General features: G+C 41.6%; 1 protein-coding gene across 4 annotated transcripts in view; it reads left to right on the top strand.

Annotated features, from left to right (window-relative positions):
- LOC133502424 (SRSF protein kinase 2-like) overlaps nucleotides 1-26,926 on the top strand; it is a 65,641-nt gene extending 38,715 nt beyond the window's left edge. For 3 of the 4 annotated variants that reach the window (XM_061823206.1, XM_061823207.1, XM_061823210.1), the window contains 14 exons: nucleotides 5,674-5,825; nucleotides 7,072-7,180; nucleotides 8,662-8,749; nucleotides 8,848-8,935; nucleotides 9,066-9,172; nucleotides 10,526-10,691; nucleotides 13,403-13,443; nucleotides 13,566-13,935; nucleotides 16,459-17,235; nucleotides 18,175-18,275; nucleotides 18,984-19,091; nucleotides 19,187-19,256; nucleotides 22,661-22,753; nucleotides 25,436-26,926. In XM_061823206.1, coding sequence (XP_061679190.1) covers nucleotides 5,674-5,825; nucleotides 7,072-7,180; nucleotides 8,662-8,749; nucleotides 8,848-8,935; nucleotides 9,066-9,172; nucleotides 10,526-10,691; nucleotides 13,403-13,443; nucleotides 13,566-13,935; nucleotides 16,459-17,235; nucleotides 18,175-18,275; nucleotides 18,984-19,091; nucleotides 19,187-19,256; nucleotides 22,661-22,753; nucleotides 25,436-25,620 — 2,455 coding nt within the window. In that variant the 3' untranslated portion in view covers nucleotides 25,621-26,926. The remainder of the gene's footprint in view (nucleotides 1-5,673; nucleotides 5,826-7,071; nucleotides 7,181-8,661; nucleotides 8,750-8,847; nucleotides 8,936-9,065; nucleotides 9,173-10,525; nucleotides 10,692-13,402; nucleotides 13,444-13,565; nucleotides 13,936-16,458; nucleotides 17,236-18,174; nucleotides 18,276-18,983; nucleotides 19,092-19,186; nucleotides 19,257-22,660; nucleotides 22,754-25,435) is intronic. The other variant, XM_061823208.1, reaches the window with a different exon arrangement.
- Nucleotides 26,927-27,019: the final 93 nt, after the last annotated feature.

The following is a 27,019-nucleotide window of genomic DNA, read 5'->3' as shown; positions in this document are numbered from 1 at the left end:
GAGGAGAAAACCTACGCAGGCACGGACGGGTAGAGCATTTAAACTCCTCGAACCCTGGACCTCAGAACTGTCAGGCCAACGCTTTACAGCTGTTCCACCGTGCCTCCGTGTAGTTATTCTCTAATATATATTTTAATAATTTTAATATATAGTTAATCTTGCAAAATGTTTTCCAGGTTTTGTGATAAAATGACATAAATTGTCCTCTTTCAAAGACTTTTTAAATTTCCATCTTAATGGCTTAATTCATATTAACCCTGATTACCATTTAAAAATATTAGCTCTAACCTGGAAACCAGCAATAATAATACATTTTTTTTTGCAAAATTCACAGAAACTTGAGAAAACTGCTTTGATCTTTAAATTGGACTATTCAATTATAGTCGGCACGGTGGATCAGCTGGTAAAGCGTTGGCCTGACAGTTCTGAAGTCCCGGGTTCGATCCCGGATCCGCCCGTGCGGAGTTTGGATGTTCTCCCAGTGCCTGCGTGGGTTTTCTTGAGGTGCTCCGGTTTCCTCCCACATCCCAAAAACATGCAACATTAATTGGACACTCTAAATTGCCCCAAGGTGTGATGGTGAGTGTGGCTGTTTGTCTCGATGTGCCCTGCGATTGGCTGGAAACCTGTTCAGGGTGTACGCTGCCTCCTGCCCGTTGACAGCTGGGATAGGCTCCAGCACTCCTTGCGACCCTCGTGAGGATAAGCGGCAAAGAAAATGGATGCATATTCAATTATATTCTAGTTATGTACTCAGATGTGGTCTGCTAGCAGATATAGACAGACATAGGTACAATATATGTACATGCTCGCCGTGTAGGTCGTGACTTATATAACACCGAACTGGGAATGATAAAATCGATTTTCCACTGAGAATCGAAGCTGCAGGACAAAAACATTATCAGTCAAGGTGACAATACACACTTATCTTGCACGTGTGCTGTCTTTGCGTCTAACAGGGCCGCCTGTTTAGAGGGTAAATCTTGGACGGTTGTTTTGACATTTCCAGCCGTGCCCCGTCGAGTCAGCAGTTTAGAGCGGCTAAACTGCTCAGACACAAACAAGCGGAGCGCCGTGCCACCGGATTCTAACGCAGGATCATTGGCAAAGTGTCCTTTGTGTGCATGTCATCATTGTCACACCCACTTTCGATTTGTCAAGTGCGAGGCGTTTACTGCAAATGAGCGTTTTCTTTGGCAAGTGCAAGTAAACGTTGTTAGTAACCGTTGTTATTGTGTCAGCAGCTGCCTTTGCAGGGTGTGTCTTGACCCTAATCGGCGTCCAATCCCTCTCGACTGACTCGTGAAAAATGCGGTTCTCGTCTCTTATCTGTGGTCGTAAATATTCATCGTGCTTCATCGTCACAAAAATGTGGACAGAAATGACAGACAACACTTTGACTTTGTCCTTGTCAGATGGTTGAATCTCATTCCCTCCTTGATCATGAAAACAATTTCTCCTTGGTTTTTTTTTTTGTCGTGTGGGTAAATATTAGAACGTCTGGAGGACTCGAGATCAGACATCTTGATGTGTGCTGTTTCTTGTCTGGCGTCCTAGTTCTCCAGCAAGCGCTGCAGAAAAATGGAAATCATTTCAAAGTGATAACCCGACGAGCTACATGTTCCAGGCACAAATTGGTCTTGATATCAGACAACGAAATTTTGGAAGAATTTGGGGAGGACAGTGTATTATTTTTTTAAATCCCAATGCAGTTTAAGGTTAGAATAAATCTAAATGGCTCAACTGTTCTTTCCATTTAATCTTTCTTTTCAAGTGCCACTGTCATGAAATGCATGATTTTTAGTATGCCGGTATGGACCCATGTGTTGTTTTCACCACAAAACAGGATTTTGACATGTATGGCTTTTTGTAACTCCCTCCATGAAAATCCTCTCGAGGGATTTGTTTTCGACAAAAACCAGGAAGTGACGTACATGGCAGGACCGCCCTCAGGTGGACTCGTTTGTTTGCATTAGTTTTACCTGCAGGAAGGTAGCTCTTTGTTCCTTCGTGTTAGCCAAAATGCCGGCTCGTTGCATTGCTGGATATTGCTCGAACACTCGGGAGGATGGAGTTACCCTTCATAAGTTTCCAAGAGACCCGGTTCGTCGTGAAAAATGGTTTGCACGGGTGCGATGGACGAGAGCTTCATGGGTTCCAAATGACAAATGGGTGTGTATAGAGCTACAAAAAAAAAAAAACACCAGTTGGGGGGAGGACGTAATCCTTTCAGAATGTAACAAAAGATCCGCGTTCATAAGTCAGAGGTGCAAAATGTGTCGATGTGCCCGTCGGCGCCGTGTCCGCCGATCACGGTTTCGGCCGGGGTGGCTCATCTACACCGCGCGGAGGTGGATCGGACGGGGAGGTGGTTTGGCCGTGATCCGCATATCATCTAAATACGGCTCCAAACAATAGGGTAATATTGTCCCGGTCACTTCACTCGATTGTGAGATGTTCTCTTCTTTGAAAAGCGCTTGCGTGTCCTATAGTAGGTTGGACAAGCCGACCGGCAGGCTCATACAAACTGTCTGGGAGTCTGTTGTTAGTTAGAAGTGATCCGCATATCCTCTAAATATTGCTCGAAACGATAAAGTAATATTGCACCGGTCACTTCATTCGGTTGTGAGATGTTCTTTTCCTCGAAAAGAGAATCTGTGTCAGAAGGGGGGTGTTCGTTTTCCCATAGTAGGGGCCACAGCGTGTTTTCAATGGCGAATGTCGCGGGGTGACGTCACGGGCAGTAGATTCAGCCAATATGGTGACCACTTGGATGTCGAATGAGACTTCCGCGACTTTGCGCATGGATGACGCGCTCTCTGCTCATATTTATTTTTTCGTGTAGACACTGAAGTGAATAATGTTTATATGTATTTTTCATTTCAATTGATGAACACAGAGGTGCTGATGTCACTGAATAAATGTAATCTTTTGGAACTCGTATGTTTACCCGGTATGGTCTTGACTCTCTGGAGGTCAATCATGGCGACAGTTACGCCCAAACTGCAAACCAATCACGGTAGCTATAGTGACCGTCCACACGCATACGCTTGAGGAGCAAATTGGTTATTCTAATGTGAAAATTAGTCCACATTAAGGTATGAGGAAGTATTTAGCGCTCCTTCAACCAGAGGACGAGGGTCCACTAATCACGGCTGATTGGCACTGTTTGGAGTTAAAAATTGATGTCTTCTTGATGTCTGGGATAAAATAAAGAATAAGAAACATCAGGGAGGACATGTTGTGGGCTTCTGTTGTGCCGGTATACCATCCTTACTCACTTGTGTTTTGTTATTAATTACCTCTGACCAAGACCCATTTGCAATCGGTGAAAATGAAATGCGTCAAATAATTCCATTACGGAAAAGTTACCGATTAAGTCAGTTGAAGTAAAGTAAGTTGGAGAACTCAGTATTTCTTTTAGGTGGTACTCAATGTAAAATGTCTGCCCTCCGTTGCTTTTGTCAACCATCCACCGTCATGAACCAGCGGTGCGGAGGCGGACCCAAATGCAGGACTCCAAGGCAAAGCCATGATGTTCAGCGGGTTTTATTATAGACTAAAGTTGTGCACACCCCTCTTGGCTGTGGTCCAGCCTTGCTTATGACACAAACATGTTCTGTTCAATCGCCATTTTTAAAGCTCGTGGGACATGACTAAGGGGGCGGAGCTTAAGATCGCCATTGGAAAGGTCCATTAATGTCTGTCTCACGCTTTCTCTCCCGGGTTGGTTTGCCCACCTTTCAGGCTGGAGCGTCTTTCCTGCTCTCCTATAATATTCTAGAGGGGCTTGGCTCATGTCCAGGAAAGTTATGAGTGGGTGGGAGGTGCGGCTGAGTTGTGGTATCATATTGTAGACAAACAAAGAAACAAAAATATAATAAAACAGCGAGCGTAGATGTGATGTACGAATGGCCTACTTGACTACCTCGGTAAAAATGTGGCATCCTGTAGTCCAAGGACACAGTTTAGGTTGTCAAAACAAAATGAAATCGGAACGCCAACCACGTCGGGAAAGCCGGCTATGTCACCGTCGTCGCTTTTAACGCTTTCTGCCCCCGGGTTCCCCAGAAACCGCCCCCGAGCCCAGCCCCCACTTCGTGCGCTGCAGTTGCCACGGCAACACACCGAGAGGCTCAATCATGTCTCTGTGCTTGTGACCGCTGTGTAAAAAAAAAAAAAAAAAAAAAAAACAGCTTCCACCTGCTGGCTTTGTGTTGATAATTTGGTTTCTGTATTGTGGGGTTAATGATAAGGATGGTGCCATTTCATCAGTGGCAGAAAAAAAGGTGTGGGGGACGGGGGGGGGGGTCGCCCTGGCCGTCCACTTCTCCGGTGGCATCCAAACAGCTTTGGGTGGGCATGAAAACGGTCCAGCCCCTCGTGGACGATTTTTTTTCAGGAGGCATCACGAATGCCTTGTGGGCCCTGGGCACAAAAGACCTTTTGCACGCCATTAGGACAGTGAATGTTTTTGTTTTGTATGTGACGCGTTCAATAAACAAGTGAAACTGTAATTAAGGCGTTATAGTGCCTTAATTACTCCTTTTTCCGTCACTTGACATTGTAATTCTCTCTATGTATATATATATCTTTGTGTGTCTTCAAAATAATTCATTTGTAAACATTTTGTTTGGTGGCCATTTTCTGACAGAAGTTACGGACAAAAGGAATAACAGGATCATAATCATTTCATCTTTTTTCATATTTTCTGAACTGTCAATTTGAAATACAGTAATGTGCTGTTTGTTAATATAAGAAATCTGATTCAATGATGAATAACTAAAATAATTGCCAGATTAATTGATTAATAATCATTAGTTACAGCCCTAATATGAAGATATAAGTGAGGATAAGCGTTGTAGGAGATGGGTGGATTGATGATCATTTTAATTTAATCACTTAAAGACAGGGGTGTCAAATTAATTTTTCTCGCGGGCCACATTGTTGGTCCGGTTTCCCTCACAGGGCCGTTATGACTGTGGAACAAAAACGTTTAATCGTCTGATCATATTTACATCATCAATTTATGAACTAGTTTTGGAATCAGAAATCATGGGTAATGTGTTTTTCAACTATTCACGTTCAGGACCATAAAAATGCTTGTAATATCTCAACTTTGTCATTAATGATTTATGACAAGTTGAAATTTTGGTACAGATTTTTTTTTTACAAGAATTATGGAAATTGACACTCTAGATTTGGCTTCGCGGGCCACATAAAATCATGTGGCGGGCCGGATCTGGCCCCCGGGCCTTGAGTTTGACACCTGTGATTTAAGAGTTTTAAGAACTATTGTCTGGGAGCATTTGCAGGACAGCAATTGACGCGGTGACAATAGGCATGTCTAGATCTTTCTACAAATTACTTTCATAGAAATAACCAGCTGCGACTTCTATTTAGCCGATTCCAAACAGAGACACTTATGACATCATTTCCTCGGCTTTTTTTAAACTTGTTGGGATCCCTGTTGGGGACCACCTGTCACCCACGCACGCTTCCACTGCTGACATATAAAAAAAAAAAAAAAGTATGTACAGGAAAATGTCACAAGTTATTATTCGAGTCTGAGTCACACTTGCGGCTCACGCAACCCGCTGTGAGTCACCGGCAGAAAAACCAAAAGACACTTGAGGCCAAGGTTTACAGTGTCACCTCGTTTGTCCTCGGCAGGCCTGAGACGCAGCAGAAAGCTTCGGCGAGCGTACCCCCTCCCCCGCCGCCCCCTCCGCCTCCCCCTGAGCCGGCGGGGCCCCCGGAGCCGGAGGAGGAAATCCTTGGCTCCGACGATGAGGAGCAGGAGGACCCAGCGGACTACTGCAAAGGTGGGGACGAAATACAGTCACAACATCTTTATAACGCTATCTATCTATAGACTGTTTTCAACCATGTGACTACATCCTGGGCCATGTCGGATGGGTTCACTCTCCTGACACGCCGGTCACACGATTGCTTTTGCATAAAGACCAGAGTCACACAAATGTTCGTACGACTGTTAGAAGTGACGCATGATGCAAACTTATTATGATAAAACAGGAAATACAGCTTTTGGAGACATGTATTGCATTCACACACGAGTATTGTGTAGGCCCTTGGCCCTGAAGAATATTTGAACAGTTTGTTTTCAAAACGAGACATAGGTATTTTTTTCAGATTTACGAAACTCGCGCCAAAATTATCCTGCTCCGAATGGATAATTTTGGCGCGAGTTTCGTAAATCTGAAAAAAATGCCTATGTCTCGTTTTGAAAACAAACTCTTCATTTGTCCTTCACAGAACTTGGTTATTGCTAAATAGGTGGAAAATTCTAAAAGTTTTCCAATGCTTACCAAGAACAAAATGCTCCGAGCAAACGCTGACATAATGGCATGACTTGGCCGCTGGATCGGCTCTGCTAATACGAGAGAGCCAGAGGTGTCGCCTTTTGCTTGCTAGCTGATCCGTTTTCTCGCACTGGTTCTTGAATCACAGCTGCCAGTCCAAAGAAAGACTCTTTACAACGCCCACTTTCATTTGAGCAACCGATAACATAACAGTGCGCCCGCATTCGTACGCCTTTCTGAAATGATTCCTGCTTAGTTACAGTTTCTTTACGTGAATTCATCCCACCAAAATGGCGACCGCGTTCTAAACAGGAAGGTGTGTGATGTCAGTGGAAAACAGTCTATTGGTCTGATCTAAAATAGCTGCTAGCCAGTCAACTAGCTCGGTATCTCGCTAGTTATCTATCTTCCTATGGCTAGCAAGCTATCTACCTACCCGGCGAGCCAGCTAGCCACCTCTCTACTTTGTCTAACAACCATAAATAGATGTTTTACATATTTCCCCCTTATTTTTCTTCTTTACTTCCTCAATGGAATAGATTGTTCACTGATCTGGCTACAAGATACAGATGCTCTTTTTTGGGGATCTGCGTAGTAAACTTTATAATCAGTTTTTGTTCAATAAAATCTACTGACAATAAATTTAAAACTGGCAAAGTAGTCAGTGCCAAATGCTCGTGTTGTGAGACCAACAGAATCAACACTGTGATGTCGAGCTCTTGGACTTTTCTCCTCTTGTGCATCTCAGGAGGCTACCACCCGGTCAAGATCGGGGATTTGTTCAACGGGAGGTACCATGTGATAAGGAAGTTGGGGTGGGGCCATTTCTCCACAGTATGGCTGTGCTGGGACATTCAGTAAGTTGAACACAGACAGTTGAGAAGATGTTCATTTTCACCTCAAGAACACGATACATTGGCACCAAAGCATCAGTTTGCACCGTCATCGTTTATTTTTCTCTAAATTGGAGATGGAGGAGCGTAACGTTAACCCAGTATCAACTTACACACACGCGCGGTATTTACTCACGGTGTCGGTGTTAATTACAGTAATGGAACTCCAGTGAGCTGGCTCTGGGTTACAAGAAGCGCGCTAAGTAATCAGTCTTTATTGTTGCTAAGTATCAATCTGCACTACTACTCAGTGTGTTTGTACTACGTCCTTACGTCCTTCACACAAGTAGTGGAGCGTCCAAAATGAAAATGTTTTCGCCATAGGGAGCAAAGTAGGTATTGTAGAATGAATCTAAAGCTGCAGCATCGGAACGGGTCTGCTATTCAGTACGACATGAAACAATTAGCAATTATGAACATTATTCATATGCATACAATTTTCTCGTTTTAAAGGGGAATTACGGTGGTTTGCATTAACAATGTATCCAATAGGTCATGTAATATGTACTCTATCTTCATAATGTGATGTTAAATCCTCCCTCATTTAATAGTGTTTTGAGAAGATTTTTATCGACAATTACGAATTTTCAGGTGCGCCGCCATGTTTGCGAGTCACATGTCTTACGTGCGAGGATGTGACGTGTTACGCGAAGTGTGACGAGCTCGCTACGCCAAGCTGTGGAGCCGGGAGCTGGCTCCCCGCCGAACCCTGGAGTTTCCTCGGTAGGGGTGCGAGCTCCGGGGGTCGCCGGGGAGCTCGCACCGCCAAGCGGCTATAAGTAATGTGCTTGCGTCTCCGCCACTCGGCAGAGCGAGCTCGTCAGACTCCGGCGTCATTCCGCCCGAAAAACCATCCGAATATTCAACATTATTTACAGCCACAGGTTCAAATCTGCATGGAAGTATTCCTCCGTCTTCCCGATCAACCGATACTGCTATTTCTTCATCAGATGAGGATAAATCCGAGAAATCAGCGGTGGGCATAATGGTGTCCCGTGTAAATGAGCGTATGGAACAGCATGTAAGACGTCACAAGCCGCGCGCGTAGGTCATGTGACTCGCGAAAATTGTCAATAAAAATCTTCTCAAAACACTATTAAATGAGAGAGAATTTAACATCACATGATCAAGATAGAGTAGATATTACATGAGCTATTGGATACATTGTTAATGCAAACCACTGGAATTCCCCTTTAAGAGCAAAATTTTCCAAATTGAGTGTTTAAATACCGTGTGTCAAATAAAGCATTTTTGAATACTGTATGTGCATCATTAGAAGACAACTAATGAGTTCATGACGTTATGATCATTGCTGTGTTTACGCATCATTAATGTATTCTTCTCGGACACGTTTGCCTCCTCGGTGTTAGCGTGGGAGTGCGATGAAAGCGATGAGCGCCATTTCTTTCTGTGCAATCCAATTAATGGCGTGTGATTGCGTGTAGAGTGAAGAACTTTGTGGCCATGAAGGTGGTGAAGAGCGCCCAGCATTACACCGAGACGGCCTTGGATGAGATCAAACTGCTGCGATGCGTGAGAATCCGATTGCCTCTCCGGTCTTTTTTCCTCGATGTTCGATGTTCCTCCTCTACATCTGATTCCTTCATCTTTTTTTTTTTTTTATGTTCCAGGTGAGGGAGAGCGACCCCTCTGACCCCAACAAGGACATGGTGGTCCAACTCATAGATGACTTCAAGATCTCTGGGGTCAACGGCATTCGTATCCTACTCGTTGCCTGTTTTTTTGCGGGTCTGTGTGAGTGTGGCTATGACATTGCATGTATGTGTGTGTGTGTGTGTGTGTGCGTGTATGAGTACGTGTGAGCTGTCATCTTTAACTCTTGGTCCAGATGTGTGTATGGTCTTCGAAGTGCTGGGTCACCACCTGCTCAAGTGGATCATCAAGTCCAATTACCAAGGCCTGCCACTACCGTGCGTCAAGAGCATCATCAAACAGGTCAGACGGAGGGCCCAAACTAACTGTCCGGCTGGATTTGGTTAAAGTTCCCATGCCATCAAATTACCGTCATTTCCGGCCTATAAGCTGCGACTTTTTCCACACGCTTTCAACCCTGCAGTTTATGCGGTGATGCGGCTAATTTGTGCATTTTTCCTGACGTAAAGAGTGAGTCCAGTGTAATATACAGCATTTGCTGAGGAAGTGACTTTTCCCGGTATGTTTTTTTTTTTTTTTTTTTTTTTTAAACCGGCCATGTTAGCACTGCGCTAGCGGTAGCGCGGTGCTAGCGTGTTGCTGCTGTGTTACCCCCGTTTGTCAGTGATTTTTACCAGTATGTTTTTTTTTTTTTTTTTTTTTTTTTTTTACTGGCCCTGTTAGGACTGCGCTAACGTTTGTGATAATTTGTAACAAAATTTCAAATTGCCATCCATCCATTCATTTTCTTTGCCACTTATCCTCATGAGGGTTACGGGGATTGCTGGAGGCTATCCCAGCATTCAACTGGCAGCAGGCGGGGTACACCCAGAACGGGTTGCCAGCCAATCGCAGGGCACATGGAGACAGACAACAGTCACAATCACACCTTGGGGCAATTTATAGTGTTAATTAATATTGCATGTTTTTGAGATGTGGGAGGAAACCGGAGTGCCCAGAGGAAACCCACGCAGGCACAGGGAGAACATGCAAACTCCACACAGGTGGGGCCGAGATCGAACCCAGGTCCCCAGAACTGTGAGGCCAACGCTTTACCAGCTGACCCACTGTGTCGACAAAAAAATTGTCATATCATAAATGATAAAGTTGAGATATTGCAAGCATTTTTGTGTTACCAAACATGAACAACAGTTGAACAACCCATTACGCTTGATTTTTGATTCAAAACTAGTTCATAAATTCACAGTCATATCGGCCCTCTGAGGGAAATCGGAACTACAATGTGGTTCGCAACAAAAATGAGTTTGACACCCCTAGCATAGAACAACCAAGACGTCGGCAGGTACTTGAAAATGAACTGCCGCAAATACATCACAACGTCAGCAAATACAAATCAGCCCTTTTTGTAAGCAGTTTGGTGCTTTAAGGCTTTTGTGTTCAATCTACAAACCGCACAGATGTCAAACTTAAAACAGGTCACAGACTCATTTTGACCAAGGTTATGCATAGATCAGTGGGAAAATTGGACGGCATGGGAATAGACGCATCCAAAGAAGAAAAAAAAAGAACCCCGTAGGATACTTGTCTTATAATCAGGTGCGTCTTGTAGTCCAGAAATTACGGTAATTCTGAATCTGAACACAGTCATTGAGCAAATATACAAATTGATAGAACCTTTTTGCGTTGGGCGTGCAGGTTTTGCAAGGGCTGGACTACCTGCACACCAAATGCAAAATCATCCACACGGACATCAAGCCCGAGAACATCCTGATGTGCGTGGACGACACGTTTGTGAGGCGCATGGCCATGGAGGCCACCGAGTGGCAGAAGGCCGGCGCGCCGCCCCCTTCCGGGTCAGCAGGTAAGGGTGCCGGGTCGGTGTTTAACGTCGAGGAAGAAATAGACATAGTTATTATTTCTTTTTTTTTTCAATTTATCGATCCCAACTCACGACGAGAAAACAAATGTAATGACTGCAATTCTTTCACAGCGTATGTGAGGTTGAATGTTTGTTTCATTGCATCCTAGCGCCCCCTACAGTTTTGAAGTCCACTTGTCCCATTTATGATTTTAGCTTAGACTGAATTTACCTGCTATTGTTGCAATAATCTTCTTCTTTTTCTTTCGGCTTGCCCCGTAATATGACTGTATATGACACTTTTTAATTATGGATTCATCCTTTTTACAGTGGAATATGGAATTCACCCCTTTCTCAAAGCTTCAAGACTAAATCCTACTTTTATCAAGATACATTACTACTTTTTTCTGAAAGACATTAAATCTGCTTTCTGGAAACATCATTTTTTTCAGATGTGCTAACGCATTTCTTTGCTCCAACAGGAATATTCTATCGCAATATTGCCTCATATGGCTGAGGAATTGAATGTCACATCATTAAATTACAAAAAAAAAAAAAAACAGACAAAAAGGGTATAATGCACGAGTACAACTGGGCTACATTTCCTTTTATAAATGTGATTTAGTTTATCAACCCAGTTGTGTCATTACCACTTTTAAACATTTTGTAACACTTTTTATTCAGATTCAAATTTAGATGACATGTCATGTTTTTTCATTTTATTAACTAGCCTTTTTAATTAGGTTTTTAAAATGTATTATTCACATTACATCATTTACAATGTTTGTTTACTAATCTATTTTTATATTTTATACTATAGATATTTATTACATAAAATTATTTGTTATAATATATTAGAATTATATGTATATATATGTGTGTGTGCGTGCAGATACCGTAATTTCTCGAAAATAATGCGCAATTTTTTCCAAAAATATTTTCAAAAAGTCAAGAGAGCACATTATATTTAGGTATGTATGAAAAATAAAAAAATACAATCACATTGTATAGTCGTAAATGGGTACATAGAGTGGTAAAAAAAAGAAAATACATATACATTTCAATATGAAATTTAATGTCTTATGTTACACATTTATACAAATGACGGTAAAGTGCGTCACCAACCTGAACTTTTACCTCTTCAAGGGGGTGCGGGTGGGGGTCATTTAAAATCATTAGCATAGCATATTTGTTGCTACTGCACCAAATATCCGAAACGACATCCCGTGGGTTTGTTTTAATTTAAACGAAGACAAAAAATGTCGACTACAAGGGCTAGCATTATACTTCTGAGCGCATTATACACGAGAAATTACGGTAACCTTTTACAATAGCGCATTTATTTATAAATAGTGTTTTAAGATATTTTTAATATGAGAGGCCGTTTGGGACGTCATTTCCGAATTCGGTTTCATTCCCAACTACTGAAACACTCTTATACACAGATCATACTCAAATCTGTTTGTATAACATTGGAATTTGTTTTATGTGAGTTCTTAAAGTTCAAGTGTCATCCCTATAAACATTCTGAAAATGATATTGAAATGAAACTTACATATAACAATATACACGTCAATGTCTATACGAAAAAATAAATATGAGCGGAGAGCGCGTCATCCATGCGCAAAGTTGCGGAAATGTCATTATATTGGCTGCATCTCCTGCCCCGGAGATGCCATTGAAAAGACGCTGTGGTCCATACTATGGGAGACAAACTCGGCCCTTTTGACACGGAAGCTCTTTTCGAATAAGAGAAGATCTCACAATCGAGTGAAGTGTCCAGGGCAATATTACCCTATTGTTTCAGACCATATTTAGATGATATGCGGATCACGGCTAAACCGCCTCCCCGCCCGATCCACCTCCGCGCGGCGGTGATAAAAACAATGCCGCCCGCGAACGACGACGGATATGAGCCACCCTTTGTCAACAAGGCCGGTACCAATTCACAAGGCCCGCGGAGGCGGTCCTTCAGCGGCTGCTGAACGGAAGCCTTCCGATGCATACATCGACACATTTAGCATCCCTGATTTATGGATTACGCCTCCTCCCAACTATTGTATTGTTTTTTTTGTTTTTAGTAGCTGTATACACACCTACCTGTCATTTGGAACCCACGAAGCTCTCGTCCTTTGCACCCGTGCAATCCATTTTTCACAACGATCCGGATCTTTTGGAAAAGTATGACGAGCGAATCCATCCTCACGAGTGTTCGAGCAATATCCAGCAATGCAACGAGCCGGCAAAAACGAGCTATTCCCGCAGGTAAAACTAATAGAAACAAACGAGTCCGCTTACTGCCCTGTACCTCACTTCCTGCTTGTTCTCGAAAAACAAATCACTCGACAGGATTTTCATTGCGGGAGTTACAAAAAGCCATACACGTCAAAATCATGTTTTGTGGTGAAAAAACAGATGGGTGCATACCGGCTGCCGTTTTTGTTATTAATAACATACTAAAAATCATCCATTTCATGACACTTGACCTTTAAGAGAGTTCCAGTAGTGTATATGAGCGATAAAAAAATTGTAGTAGTTTGTGTGGAAGCACGTCACTATTCTGCGTGCGAGGTAATCCCGAATTTTGTCCCTGGTGGCCCCTCGTAGCATTGTGACGTTTGCTCAAAAAGGGAGCACCGCTTCCGTTTGTGTTTGTTGCATCTTGTCTGGTGACTCACGTGTCTGATGGTTGTTTCTCCCTGTGTGTGTGTCAGTTAGCACAGCCCCACAGCTCAAACCGGTGAGTACGACTGATGTGAGTATGACATGAGAGGACACACAGCACACACGCACACAAAATGTACACGCCGATATGCTCTATACTTAAAAACGTTCTCTCTAACCTGGAGTTTAATCGGTTTCTCCCTTTGGCGCCAGGTGGGGAAGATCTCCAAGAACAAGAAGAAGAAGCTGAAGAAGAAGCAGAAGCGTCAGGCCGAGCTGCTGGAGAAGAGGATGCTGGAGATCGAAGCCCTGGAGAGGGAAGCCGAGAAAAAAGACGAGCGGACCAATGAAGAGGGCGACGACGAAGAGGAAGAGGAGGAGGGGGCGAACGAAGACGAGGCGTCGGAGCGGCCCGAGCCGGAGCGGCCGTCCGCGCCGACCTCGGCGGCGCCGCGGTCGACCCCGCCGGGTCCCGGCGTGGCCCTCGGGGAAAGCGACGAGGACGACGACGACGAGGAGGATGACGGCGAAGAGGAGGAGGAGGAAGGTGGCGAAAGGCCCGCCAGGTTGACCAATCACACATGTGAGTGGCGTTGAATTTTCGATTGCTCGGATAGCGCAGCTCTCCTCTGGATACAGAATTATTGCACAGGTTTGCCTCAGGGCGTCTGCAATGACGAACTACTCTAAAATGTGAAGTTTTATCCAAATTTTGAGGTAGCACGCTCGCGGTTGAGCCGACTATTACCGTAATTTTCGCCCTACAAGCCGTGACTTTTTTCACACGCTTCCAACCCTGCGGTTGATGCGGTGATGCGGCTAATTTGTGCATTTTTTCTAACGGCCGCAAGGGGAGCTGTCGAGCGGAAAAGGTAAGAATGAGACCGGTGGAATAAATGTGCCGAGGAAGGGACTTTTACCGGCCCTGTTAGCGCTGCGCTAGCGTGTTGCTGCTGTGTTACCAGCGTATCTCAGTGATTTTTACCAGTAAGTTTTATTTTAACCAGCCCTGTTCGTGATAGTGCTAGCGTTAGCTTTAGCGCTAGCCCGGCGGGCACATTAGCGCTAGCTTTAGTGCGGCGCTAGCGTTAGTGCTAGCATTAACGCCGCGCTAGCGTTAAACACTTTCCGTTTACAGTCTTCATTTGTAAATATCTCGTGTTTCAATGTGAGAACTTGCGGCTTTTACACAGCTGCGCCGTATGTATGTACCAAATGGTATTTCCTTTATAAATGTACTCGGTGAGGCTTGTAACCAGGTGCACTCTGTAGGCCGGGAATTACGGTAGATTAGTCGATGCATCAACTTTACCGCAGCGCAACGCCAATTACAGCTGCACGTCAATTAATCTTTGGTCACGTGTTTTCACATTGACAACAGCACAGCAAACTTGCAATGTTGTCCCAAGCAATGTTCCCTCCAAGCTGCGCAACTGCGCATTTGCGCACTTGTCGCACACTGTCAGCGCAGAGGAAAATAGATCCAATAGATTTTTTTAAACACAGCACCACACTGCCTCTCACAAAGAGCTGCTAGCTCAGCAACACCGGGCCACACACTCTACTTCCTAGTTTACCTGACACCGCCCCCCTCCATTTTAAAGGGGTACACACATAATTATAAACACCATGGTATGTGAATAATAAAAGAAAAAGTGGTCAAACTGCACCAGATTTTCTCTTTTTTGAGTAAAAATGGTCTGGTCTGAAGCCAAAGTAGAAAGTGCAGGATGAGATGGTGTATAATGTTAAAATTCCACCTTGGCACACCCTGATTGAGGATGAAAGCACTCGACGATACATTGCCCAAGATGCTAATTCTGTATTTTAATTATCGGAGGCAACATAACATTAACCCTAAAACTGTTTGGGAGCATCATTCAGCTTTCAACATGCATTGGCCAAGATATTCTGCAAGCAATAATTCAGTTTTACACCAAGAAAAACAGACGCGGATTTCATTGTGGGTTAAAAAAAAAAAAAAAAAAGAAACAAAGTTGGTAGCGACTTTTCAAATTTATAGTTAATAGTTGGCTTGGTATGTATTTGTATTGTAATTTTTTTTTTTGTTTGTTGACATTTTCAGTGTAAGTTTTCAAAAACACAAAGTTGTTCTTAAAAATGTTCTGATAGGAATGTAATCTGAACATTTTAATGAGCCATATAACTTCAATGGATGACACTGATTGACCACAGTGCGTACGTCTGATGTTGCTCACGGTGGTCAAAGGGGGCGCTCACGGGCCTAGTGAAAAATTAGAGGGAACATTGGCCCAAAGCGTGTGGAAATATATTTATGAAAAAGAGACCAGTAGAACTGTCACTTGCAAAGTACGTCTAGACCAGCAGTCGGCAACCCGCGGCTCCGGAGCCTCATGCGGCTCTTTCATCCTTATAATGCGGCTCTGATTGGCTTGGGAAAATAAATTACTAAAAAATTTTTTTTTGTATTTAATTGAAGTGCGTTTTATTTGTGTTAGTTTTTATATTATTTTAGTTCTAAATTTGAAGATTGTGATCTTGAAATATTAAAATATTAATTAAATTATTTGATATTATTTTTTCGTCGCTCAAAATAGACGTCACACTGCGGAAGCGGGTATACCCGCTGAAACGCCGTCTATTTTGAGCGACTTTCAAGCCCGGCAAAGCCAATGGAGAAACATGCTGCGGTAAAGTAGTAAAAGTTTTTTTTTTCTTCATTGTAGATGTGCGGCTCCCAGTGTTTTCTTTTCCGTGGAAACCGGGTTCAAATGGCTCTTTCGGTGTCAAAGGTTGCCGACCGCTGGTCTAGACTGTTACAAGTTCCTACTGTCTTCGAGGTCATGAAAGTATCCGAATGTGATTGGTCGAGCGAGTGTCTGGATGTGATTGGAGAGACTGAGACAGGGGTGGGGCCAGGGCAAATGTGGGCAGCAGTGTTTGGAGTTGAAAATGGACACACACTGAATTCACCCCTGCAAAAAATAGCCATAATGTCATTAATAAACGACACTTGATGGATGCATTTGATGCAGGATGGATTCACCAAAGCTGAAGGCCCTGAAGTGAATATTAATTTCTCTACTCTCTACCACTTGACTGGCTTTCCGTTCCACTCTTTCAGGTGCTTCGCACAACGAGGAGCCCGGCGAGGAGGCGGAGGCACCCCGCATCGTTGACCAAAACCGGGACGATGAACCGGAAGACGAGGAGCCCACGCCCGTGGCCGAGAAAGACACCCCGATCCCGCCCGGGAATGGAGATTTGACCCAGACGGAGGAGAGGGAGGAGGAGGAGGAGCAGGAGGAAGAGGATGCACTGAAAGGGTCGGAGTTGGAAAAGGAGGAAGAGGAGACCCGGGAAAGAGTCACCGACGAGGTGAAAGAAAATGATCATGAGGAGAAGGAAACAGAAGAAGAAAAGGATGAAGAAGAAGAAGAGGAGGAAGCGGAGGAGGAGGACGACGACGACACCACCGCTGACCTCCTCACAGAATCGAGCTCCCCCGTCAAGACGCACGCTAATAAAACCAAGGAGGTTAAAACCAACGGCCACGTCCTTCTGGCCCCAGAGGGGCCGGACGCCCACCTGCTCCCCACACCCGAGACTCTCCTCTGCCCCCTGGTGGAGTCTGAGCTCAGCTACACCGACAGGGATCTCTCGCTCAGCTCCGGCTACGAGATGTTCAACGGCGAGGGGGGCGAGCCGGGACTCACCAACGGCTCGGGCGAGCGTGTGAGGGGCACCGTGGCGCTATTTCCAGAGTTGCCCCTGGATCCCGAGCCCGGAAGTCCCGGAAGCGGAGGGACGGGTGACACCGGAGCTGGGAAGTCGCCAGACAGCCCCGCGGCGGACCGTAGCCGGACCGTATCCTCATCCAGCACGGGGGACACACCGAAAGGTATGAGATGTGTGGCTTCCCAGAGTTACTACCAACTCCGCATTTTCACAGCTAATCCACAAATGTGTCATACGTGCATTTGATTTTCCGTTATAAATTGGTCCCCGCGGACACATAAAATGAAATGATCAAAGTCCGGAGAAGCAAAATCTCAAACGGGCCTCTAATTTGACAGGCCTTGTTTATTATTTCAGATGCCCTTTGAGAAAACTAAATTTGAATATTTTGTCGTGTCAAGGACGTTGATTCGGGAATACCCGGCATGCCTAGCGGAATTATGTAAATAGTTTCTAAGAATGAGTTATTAGTTGTAATGAGCTGTCAGTTAGTCCGTTTATTTTATGTTTTGCTTTCTGTTGGGAGTAAAAAAAATGTGCGCTTCAGGCATTCCAGCGCTAGTTTCTACAGACAACCCTCCCTAATGACCATGAGAAAACAAATTATTAAAACAATCTGGAAATGTATTTTAAAATACATTTCAAAGATAGAAGTTTTTTCAATGAAAATAAAAATATCACATATGTCAAATGGTAGAACTTCATTTTTTATGTGAAGTTTATTGCACATTTTTAAATTTAAAATGAAGAAAAAGAATTTTATATGGTCAAACTCTTTGATATGAGAATATTAATATTACAAGAAAAGCTGTCGTTTTTTTTTAGAAAATAATATCTATATATGAGAAATATATACATATTATTATTGTATTATTATAGTATTCTATTATATATATAAATATACTCTGTGTGTATATATATAATATATATTTGCAAATATTGTCCTTTTGTGTGACAGAAGTTTGAGAAAAGGGTGTAACATGGCAAAATTTTGAAAAAAATATTGATTAAAAAAATCTAGGAATATTTTCCCTATGCACTGTAAAGTTGCAATATAAAAAAGCAGCATGACAATAATTTCTCCCCCTCCGCCCACTGGCAGCGCGAGCCCGAGCTGCAGACCTCCTGATCAACCCACTTGACCCCCGCAATGCCGAATCTATCAGAGTGAAAATAGCTGACCTTGGGAATGCCTGCTGGGTGGTAAGACCCAAACTTTAATAAAAATAATAGATGTAGAGCAATTTATTGTCCTCCTGTTTAAAAATAACATGGGAAATTTAAGTTTTACTATTTCATTAACATTTTTAGAAATGTTTTTTTTGTTGTGATTTCATCCCCAAAAAATTACAATATTTTAGAGGGCTTTAAAATGATAGTTAGCAAAGATATACTCTCATATATATATAATATAATATTTGTTTCTGTCATTCTGTTTGTCGATTGTGCTCACAGTTTGGTATAATTGTGGTATTGGCCCATTAATACATGTTATGGAAAAAAATTAATGTGATTATTTATATTTTACTCTTAGCTGTTTTTATTTATTTTAAACATTATCACATTTCTTCACCAATTGGCTGGGAGAAATCACATTTACACGGCTTGAGTGAGAATTTTGGTAGTATTCTGTATGAAAATGTATGGTTAATTTAGCAGACTTGAAATAAATAATGAGTGACTACTGTAATTCCAGGCCTATAGAGCGCACCTGGTTATAAGCCTCGGTACACAGAAAGTGTTTAACGCTATATAACGCTTATAATCAGGTGCGCTAACGCTAGCGCCGTGCTAATCCTATCGCCGCAAAGTGTATGAAAAAGTCACGGCTTCTAGGCCAGAAATTACGCTAATTGTAGAAAAAAAAATGTCTTTTCCCAAAACTGACCCTCTAACTCATCTTAAAAAAAGCACAAGCACTTTACGGAGGACATCCAGACGAGACAGTACCGCTCCATCGAAGTGCTGATAGGAGCCGGTTACAGCACTCCTGCCGACATCTGGAGCACCGCCTGCATGGTGATTAAAAAAAACACAACGGAGCAACGGAGCGGGTTTATGTCCGATGGGCCGGCGCCATTTAACAAGGTGCGGCCTCCTTTTGTGTCCCGCAGGCCTTTGAGCTGGCCACGGGGGACTACCTGTTCGAGCCGCATTCTGGCGAGGACTACTCCAGGGATGAGGGTGAGGATGACCTCGGCACAACTACCTTAACGCACGATACTGCGGTTGAAAGGCCGTGTGACAAGCGCAAAAACAAAACTGCTTGGGTTTTGCAAAATCCCTCAATATGGGTGCCCAGACAGGGGCCGTGTGTCCTCGAAAGCGGGGGAGTTGGCAAGCTGGGCTTCTCGAGCTGTAGCTTAGGGTATCCAAAAATAAGTTGCAATAAATCATGTCATATCCTAATAAATAAATCAACAAATTAAAAAAAATAAAACAAAAATTGTCGGGCCATAAAGCATGGGTGTCAAACTCAAGGCCCGGGAGCCAGATCTGGCCCGACACATGATTTTATGTGGCCCGCGAAGCCAAATCTAGTGTCAATTTCCATGATTCTTGTAAAAATCTATGCCAAAATTTTGAATTGTCATATATCTTAAAGGATATAGTTGAGATATTACAAGCATCTTTGTGTTACCAAACTTGAATAGTTGAAAAACACGTTCCCCTTGATTTCTGATTCCAAAACTAGTACGTAAATAGATGATGTAAATTTGATGTGATGACTAAATATTTTTATTTCACAGTATTAACGGCCCTGTGAGGAAAACCGGAACAACAATGTGGCCGCGAGAAAAATTTGTTTGACACCCCTGCCATAAAACAAACAATAAACCATGTTTTTCTCTCTACCTTAGCATTGGGCCAGCTAAAAGTTGTTTTTTTTTTAGGTAAGATTTTTTCTCGAACAAAAGGAATATTTTTTGGATGAATGTAGTCCTTGTTTCTCGAGAGCAAAAAGCACATTTTTTGAGTAAAGTTTTTTTTTTTTTTAAGTGAAGCCATTTTTTTCCAGAATAAAAATTACAATATTACTGAAATAAAGATGTATTTTTTTCAAAATTAACCAGTTAAAATATGGATGTCTTCCCTCTGAGGGGAAGTTGCTGACATCAAACTTGGATAATTTCTGATTGTAAATTTATCTTGGAAAAATATATTCGGTTACTACTTTTTATCCCAAGTACAATTAAAAAAAAAAACATGGCAACCTTTTTTTTTTTCTTTGAAAATAGACAACTTTTTTCTCTTTTTTTAAGATCTATTATTGTGATATCACATCAATCTGACATGCCGACATTGTTTCTTATCACAAAAAGTATTTTTATTTTTTTTTACCATACTAATCCCATTTTTATCAAGAACAAAAGATGTAAAATATTGTGTGCGCGTGTGTTTCCGTGTATGTATATATGTGTATAGAAGTGTGTGTGTGGAAACGTGAATCTATGTGTGTGTACATATAGGTCTGTATGTGTGTGTATGTATGTGTACTGTACTATTGGTGTGTGCGTGTGTGTGTGCTAAACTACCCCGAAACATTCTACTTTACAGTGGAGCCTCTAAAGTGAAGTAAAATCCAATATTTGACTTCTCAGTATGATTTGTCTCATAAGAGGTAATATTAAATATATTAATTTGCTCCAGCCTCAAACATACAGCCCGAAAATAAAATTTAGTGCAGCTAGCAATTTGGGTGACATGAAGTGCCAAACAGAACAAAGAAATGTTCTTCCATGACACGGCGCCAGGTGCAATGAACGCTAGAGCTGCGCTAAAGATAGCGTTAGCGCGGCATTACATTATTTATACACAATATTTGAACATCATTATGTCAATATACTGTGTGTCCCTTTTGTGAGATTTTTGTTGACGTGCCGTGAACATAAAATATGTTCCTTGGCTTAACAAAGTTTGGGAAAGGGGGCTTTAGACTTTGGAGGTTCCACTTTGAAAATACAACAGAAAAATTATAACAATACTAATAATGAGTCTTAATTCGCCTCACCATCCCCGAAAAATCCCACTGTCCACTTGCCGCACGTACTGTACTGTAAATCCTGTTCTTGGATTCCGATGGCTTACCTTGATTCATTTTCAACCCGCGCCGTAAACCAGCGACGGGCATTTAATATGCGTTACATTTACATCCATAATTACACGCAGATGAGGTCGTTTGCTGGAGGTCAGAGGTCCTCAATCTGTGGATTCTGGTCCCAGTCCCAGATTCAAAAGGGTTTTTATGTTATAAATTTAGGGTTTTGTGGTAGTTATGTTTTAATATACACCAAGGGTCTCAAACTGGCAGCCCGCGGGCCGCAAATGGCCCGCGAGATGATATTTTGTGGCCCCCACCTTAACATGAAAGTTTAATCTGGAGTTATGTTTTATATTTTTGCACTTTTACAGTGTTGTGTACGGCGCTGATCAGGGTATTTGGCTCTCAGGTGTGTGCCATCGACTGCTCAATAAAAGTAGAGAAATGTTTTTCATTGAGTGCAATTTACAGCAGCGCTGCCACGGAGGGTTTTATTTGTAGTTTTGCACAAAACTCTTATTTTGTGTTAAAAAATAAGTACATTTGAGAAGATTTTTTTTAAACTTCTAATTTGCATCTGCCGGCCAGCCTCAGCCATATTTTGCCTGCAGCGGCCCCACCGTGAATTGAGTTTGAGACACCTGATCGACACAATTTTTTGAGGAAGAAATAATTTTTACTTGTTTTTATTCATTTACTTGAGTCGATTTTAACCGACCCATCTTCTATGTCATTTAGATTTTTTTTTTATATATTGTATATTTTGATTTTTTTTTATGGTTATCAAATTTTTTCCAGGTAATTTTTTTACCTGCGCATTTTAATCTGCACATATTTATCTTTTTTTAAAAATTCTACTTTTAACTTTCCCCGTGCTGATGTCTTTGCGAAGCCGATTTGAATTCCGATTGTCCCGTCGGCAATATAGTTTAAAAGACTCTGGGCAGATTAGACCGACATGGCAACACGTAGCGTCCAGAAACCTGATTGGCCGGCGGCTCGCCACTCCATTCTGATGATGCGGACCTTTTTTTTTTTTTAACTACGAGAAGCGGTCAACTACTACTAACTTGTTTTCTCTCCTTGACTATGTGTGACCCTCTCTCTGTTTCCCACCAATCATTTTCCGTGTCTGCCCTCCTCCCTCCATCTTTGTTGTTTTTTTTCTACTCGACCCCCTGCCTACCCCGTCATCTTTCCCAACTCGACACACACATCCCTGTCTCCACCGTAGATCACATAGCTCACATCATAGAGCTTCTGGGCTGTATCCCAAGGCACTTTGCGCTCTCCGGAAAATATTCCCGAGAGTTCTTCAACAGAAGAGGTAGCGCTTGGCCGTAGGTAGAGCCGGCGGGACTGACGCACGCGGAACGTCCGGATGCGGACGCGCAAACGCACGGAGTCCGAAGCGACCCGCGCTGGCTTCGTTTCTAGGCCGAAGTGTGCGCCGGTCCCGCTTATGTGTGTGCGCACATGTGCGTTTGCATGCTGTAATGGTGCCTGTTCCCTCTATGTGGTGGTGGTGGTGGTGGTGGGCATGCAGACCACATCGCTCTGATCTCGGAGCTCCTCGGGAAGGTCCCACGCAAAGTGTACGCGGCCGGGAGGTACAGCCGAGAGTTTTTCTCCAAGAAAGGTAAAAACGCAAGCCTCCGCTCGTTGGGACCGGGCGCCAAGGACGTGTGATGGACAGGGCGGAGATTCGTCGTCGTTCAATAAATACAATTAGAATAATCAAGTATAAATGAATTAAAATGAATCAATGCAATTATAATATAAATACAAAATATTTATTAATTATTATTAATATTATTTTTAGTACTACAATATAAATATTTCATTGAATGCCAGCGTAGTTCAGCTCTGTTGGCCTGCAATAGTTGAATAAAGTTTTGAAAAAAATTGTAAGAGTAAAAAAATGATTAATTGAAAACTTAAAAATGATGAATAACAGTTAAAATGTAAAAATGATATTGATAGTAACATATAGAAAAAAAATATATTTATCAAATAACTGCAGTGCAGTTTTGTATATTTAAGATTTTTAAAAAAATGTAAATTTGTGTATACTGTAATATCAATGGATTAGACTACTAGATTATATTCAATGTGGTTCATCTGGCAAAATTTTTTTAAAAACAATAAAAAATCCCAGGATATTATAGGACAGGTAAAAAAATAGAATAATTGTACTTTTAGTTATTTCTTATGAATTACTTTTTTCAGATAAATTAGATTTTTTTATCCAATGTATTTAAAAATTCAAGAATCTCAGTTCAGTTAGCATTCAGTAACTTTTTTTGGTTTTTGTATTTTCTTATAAATAAAAAATCAAATCAAAATAACCAAAGTTGTTCATCTTATGTTACCAGAACAGACAATTAAATTCAAAGAATGTAAAAAGTAAAAACCAACAGCTAATATATAATACAGTAAATAAAAATAAAATGACATCAAATAAATATTAAATTGTAATATGTGCTAAAATAAATCAAAAACAGCATAGGTAAAAAAAACACACACACAAAAAAAAAACAGACAGCCTTTCTGTCTCGATTAAATATTATTTAATCCTAAAAGCGTAGGTCTGACCAACAATCTTGAAATGAGCTCCAATTTTCTGTCACGTGTCCAATCATAACTCCCGTCCTCGAAACATTCCTTAACTAACATTGTGGGGTCACAAACTCCCTCCCTCCCACCATTACGTGTCAGAACTGATTGTTGCAGCAGGGCTCAACCAATCAGGCGAACCTCCTGCATGATTGTGTTAATGTCAACAACCAATAGGAAGCAGGAAAAAAAATGCTCTCTTACTGATTCCACAGGTCTGCGTATCTGTTGCAACGTCAATAGCAATAGCAACATCCTTATTGATTGCATTCCACTGTTGTCACTAATGATTTTTAATGTAGTCACAGACATAAAAAAAAAAAAAAAATGCACTTGTGGGAAGTAAGAGAACATTAATTTTTTTCCGGAAGGATTTTTTTTTTTTTTTTTTTAATGAGGAGTGTTCCGGCCACGCTGAGAGGTTTAGTATGATTAAAAAATAAATAAATAAATCTTGAACTCACAATGTTGTCAGTTTAAACTATTTTGGAGAACAAAAAAAAGTCAGTTTTCCAGTTTTCAAGATAAAAAGTAGGAAATAATTCTCAAAATATTGAAACTATTTCTCAGCTAAAATTTTTTTTAAATATTCTTGAAAAATAATATCAGCAGCTTTTATTTGTTAAAATAAGTTCATCCTCAATGCATCTTTTCTGAAAAAAAAATAATATTAACAATGTTTTCTGTCGGATTCCAACTTATTTTTTGGGGAGAAAATAAATCAAAAAAAATTTTTTAATCCTAAAAATTTGCATATGTATATTTTCCACCCCAAAATCCAGACTTTTGTTCAAATAACAGTTCTAGGAATAAAAATCCCATTAGATTACAATGTTACTCTCGTATGATATTTCTCTTGGAAAAAAAAATTTCTTAAACTCACAATGTTGTGAGAATAATCTACTTTTTGAAGAACAAAAAAGTCAAGATTTCAAGACAAAAAGTAGAAAATAATTCTCAAATAATAAAAACTATCAATTAAAAAACATTTAAAAAACATTCTTGAAAAATCATACCAGTAGCTTTTATTAAAAAAAAAAAAAACAACCTTCCTCAATACATCTTTACTGAAAGAAAAAGAATATTAACAATGTTTTCTGTAGGATTCCAACTTGTTTTTTGGGGGAAAAATAGATCAAAAAGACTTTTTTTTTTTTTTTTAGCCTAAAAATTTGCACATGTATATTTTCCACACCCAAAATTTAGACTTTTGTTTGAATAACAGTTCTGGGGAAAAAATCTCAGATTAAAAATTAAAATTATTGGGCCTAACCTAACCCTAACCAATTACATACCAACTAATTTTAAGATATTTCTCTCGGAACAAAATTTTCAAGTCATTTTTTCTCCAAAAATTCTGAAAACAAAAGATATATTTTCCTGAAAAAAAATCTTGAACAAATTGAATTTTTAGAAATTTTACTGCACAGTTTCGAGGGGGGTAACATCTCAACTGAACTCTAAAAACTGTTCAAAATTCAACCAAAAATTTATGACTAATCTGACTTAACAAGTTTTCAAGAAAATCACTTCTTTTTCTTATTTGATTTCCTCTTCTGAAGTAAAAAAAAAAAAAAAAAATAGAAAAGCAGTGTGACCGAAATACTCCTCTGTAGTTTTTTTTTTTAATGAGACCATCTTTCCTCATGATGACGAACTGTGCTTTCTCCTCGTTTGCTTTGAACGTGCCGCCCCCTCCCCGCAGGCGAGCTGCGGCACATCACCAAGCTGAAGCCGTGGTCGCTGTTCGACGTGCTGGTGGAGAAGTACGGCTGGGCTCACGAGGACGCCGGTCACTTCACCCAATTCCTGCTGCCCATGCTGGAGATGGTGCCCGAGAAGAGGGCGTCCGCGGGCGAATGCCTCAACCACGCGTGGCTCAACTCGTAGCCACGTGCGCACACATGCCTCCCCGCCCCGTCCCGCCCCTCTCCGCCCTTTCCGGACCCCTAACCCTCCCCAGCCCCGGTGAGATGACCGCGAGCTCCTCCATGATGTCCTTAACGGAATGTAAAGATGAAAAAAAAACAAACTTTGTGGCCGTCTTCCGAAGCGAGCGCTCTTTGTAAGGACCCAAGCGGGGTGATCGAAGATGCCGAGCGAAATCGGAAATTGACCTTATTTTGGACATTTACTGCCCAGAGCTGCTCCTGCCATGACCTTTGAACCCTTCAGTCGGAACGGGGACCCTCCCCGGAGGCTTTCCGTATTGTTTCCCCCGAGAGCTGCAGGGCCTTCGGTGCTTTGGGGGGGGGGCGCCACAGCAGGAAGTGCGAGGACAAACTTTCGAAATACAAAAAAAAAACAAGCATGGTGAATGGATGCAACAAACGGAGGTACGATTTTTCTCGATTATTCCCAAATTGGATGACCAGGAAGGCACCGAGAATAGTCAGCTGTTGCCGTGGCAACGTCGTTCCACCGCCTCCCTCCCCCCACAACCCCACACAATTTTAATGCTAACTCCCTCCTTTACCCTTGATGACAAAAATGGACATTTGTGGCGGAGGTTACACTTGTTGTCTTTCAGGAATTTGAACGCTTTGTATATAAAAATAATAATACGAGAAAACACACACCAAACATAAAACATAAAATGAGGCTGTGACACCCACCCTCCCCCTCCCCTCGCAATGCCACACTCACCCATTCCCCCCACCCCCCCTTAATCAGTTATCAAAACTAGTCCGGTTACCTATTTTTTGCAATTTTAAAAAAAAAACAACAAAAAGTATAAGTAAATGTGTGATATTTTTCAAAAAAATAAATATTTAATTCATTTAAAAAAACAAAAACAAGGACAAAAAAAGAAATCCACTTCTCTCTGGTTGTCGTAACTGTGAACGAATCTCGGTGATTGTGTTTTGTCTATTAGAGATTTTTTTGCTGTTAATATAAGTATTATTATTATTATAAGATTTTTTTTTTTTTTTTTTTTTTTTTTACACCTTGTCCCTCATTAGCTGATCAGCGCTGCTCTATCCGGGCTCCTTATGGTGGTTTAATGCGCAAAAAAAAAAAAAAACCAACAGCCTAGTTTTTGGAATAAAAGGTTACGTAATATTTTATTTTTACCGCACCAAAACTTCTTTATTTCATCTACTTTCTCTCAGCCATGCTGACTGTTCTTCCTGATGACAAAAAGTGCGTCTGTTGTCTGTTTTTCATTGAAAGATTTAATAAAATGCTAAACGACTGGACTTTTGACAGTGTCGTTGATTCCCTTTATGACTGGTGCGCAAGTCTCGTCACACGCTAAAATAGAAAATATGTTCAAGGTCACGTTACA

Source organism: Syngnathoides biaculeatus, chromosome 6 (genome assembly GCF_019802595.1).
Source record: "Syngnathoides biaculeatus isolate LvHL_M chromosome 6, ASM1980259v1, whole genome shotgun sequence".
In the NCBI taxonomy this organism is placed as follows: domain Eukaryota; kingdom Metazoa; phylum Chordata; class Actinopteri; order Syngnathiformes; family Syngnathidae; genus Syngnathoides; species Syngnathoides biaculeatus.
The sequence above is the reverse complement of the archived record's forward strand: the minus strand, read 5'-3'. Positions and strand labels throughout refer to the sequence as shown.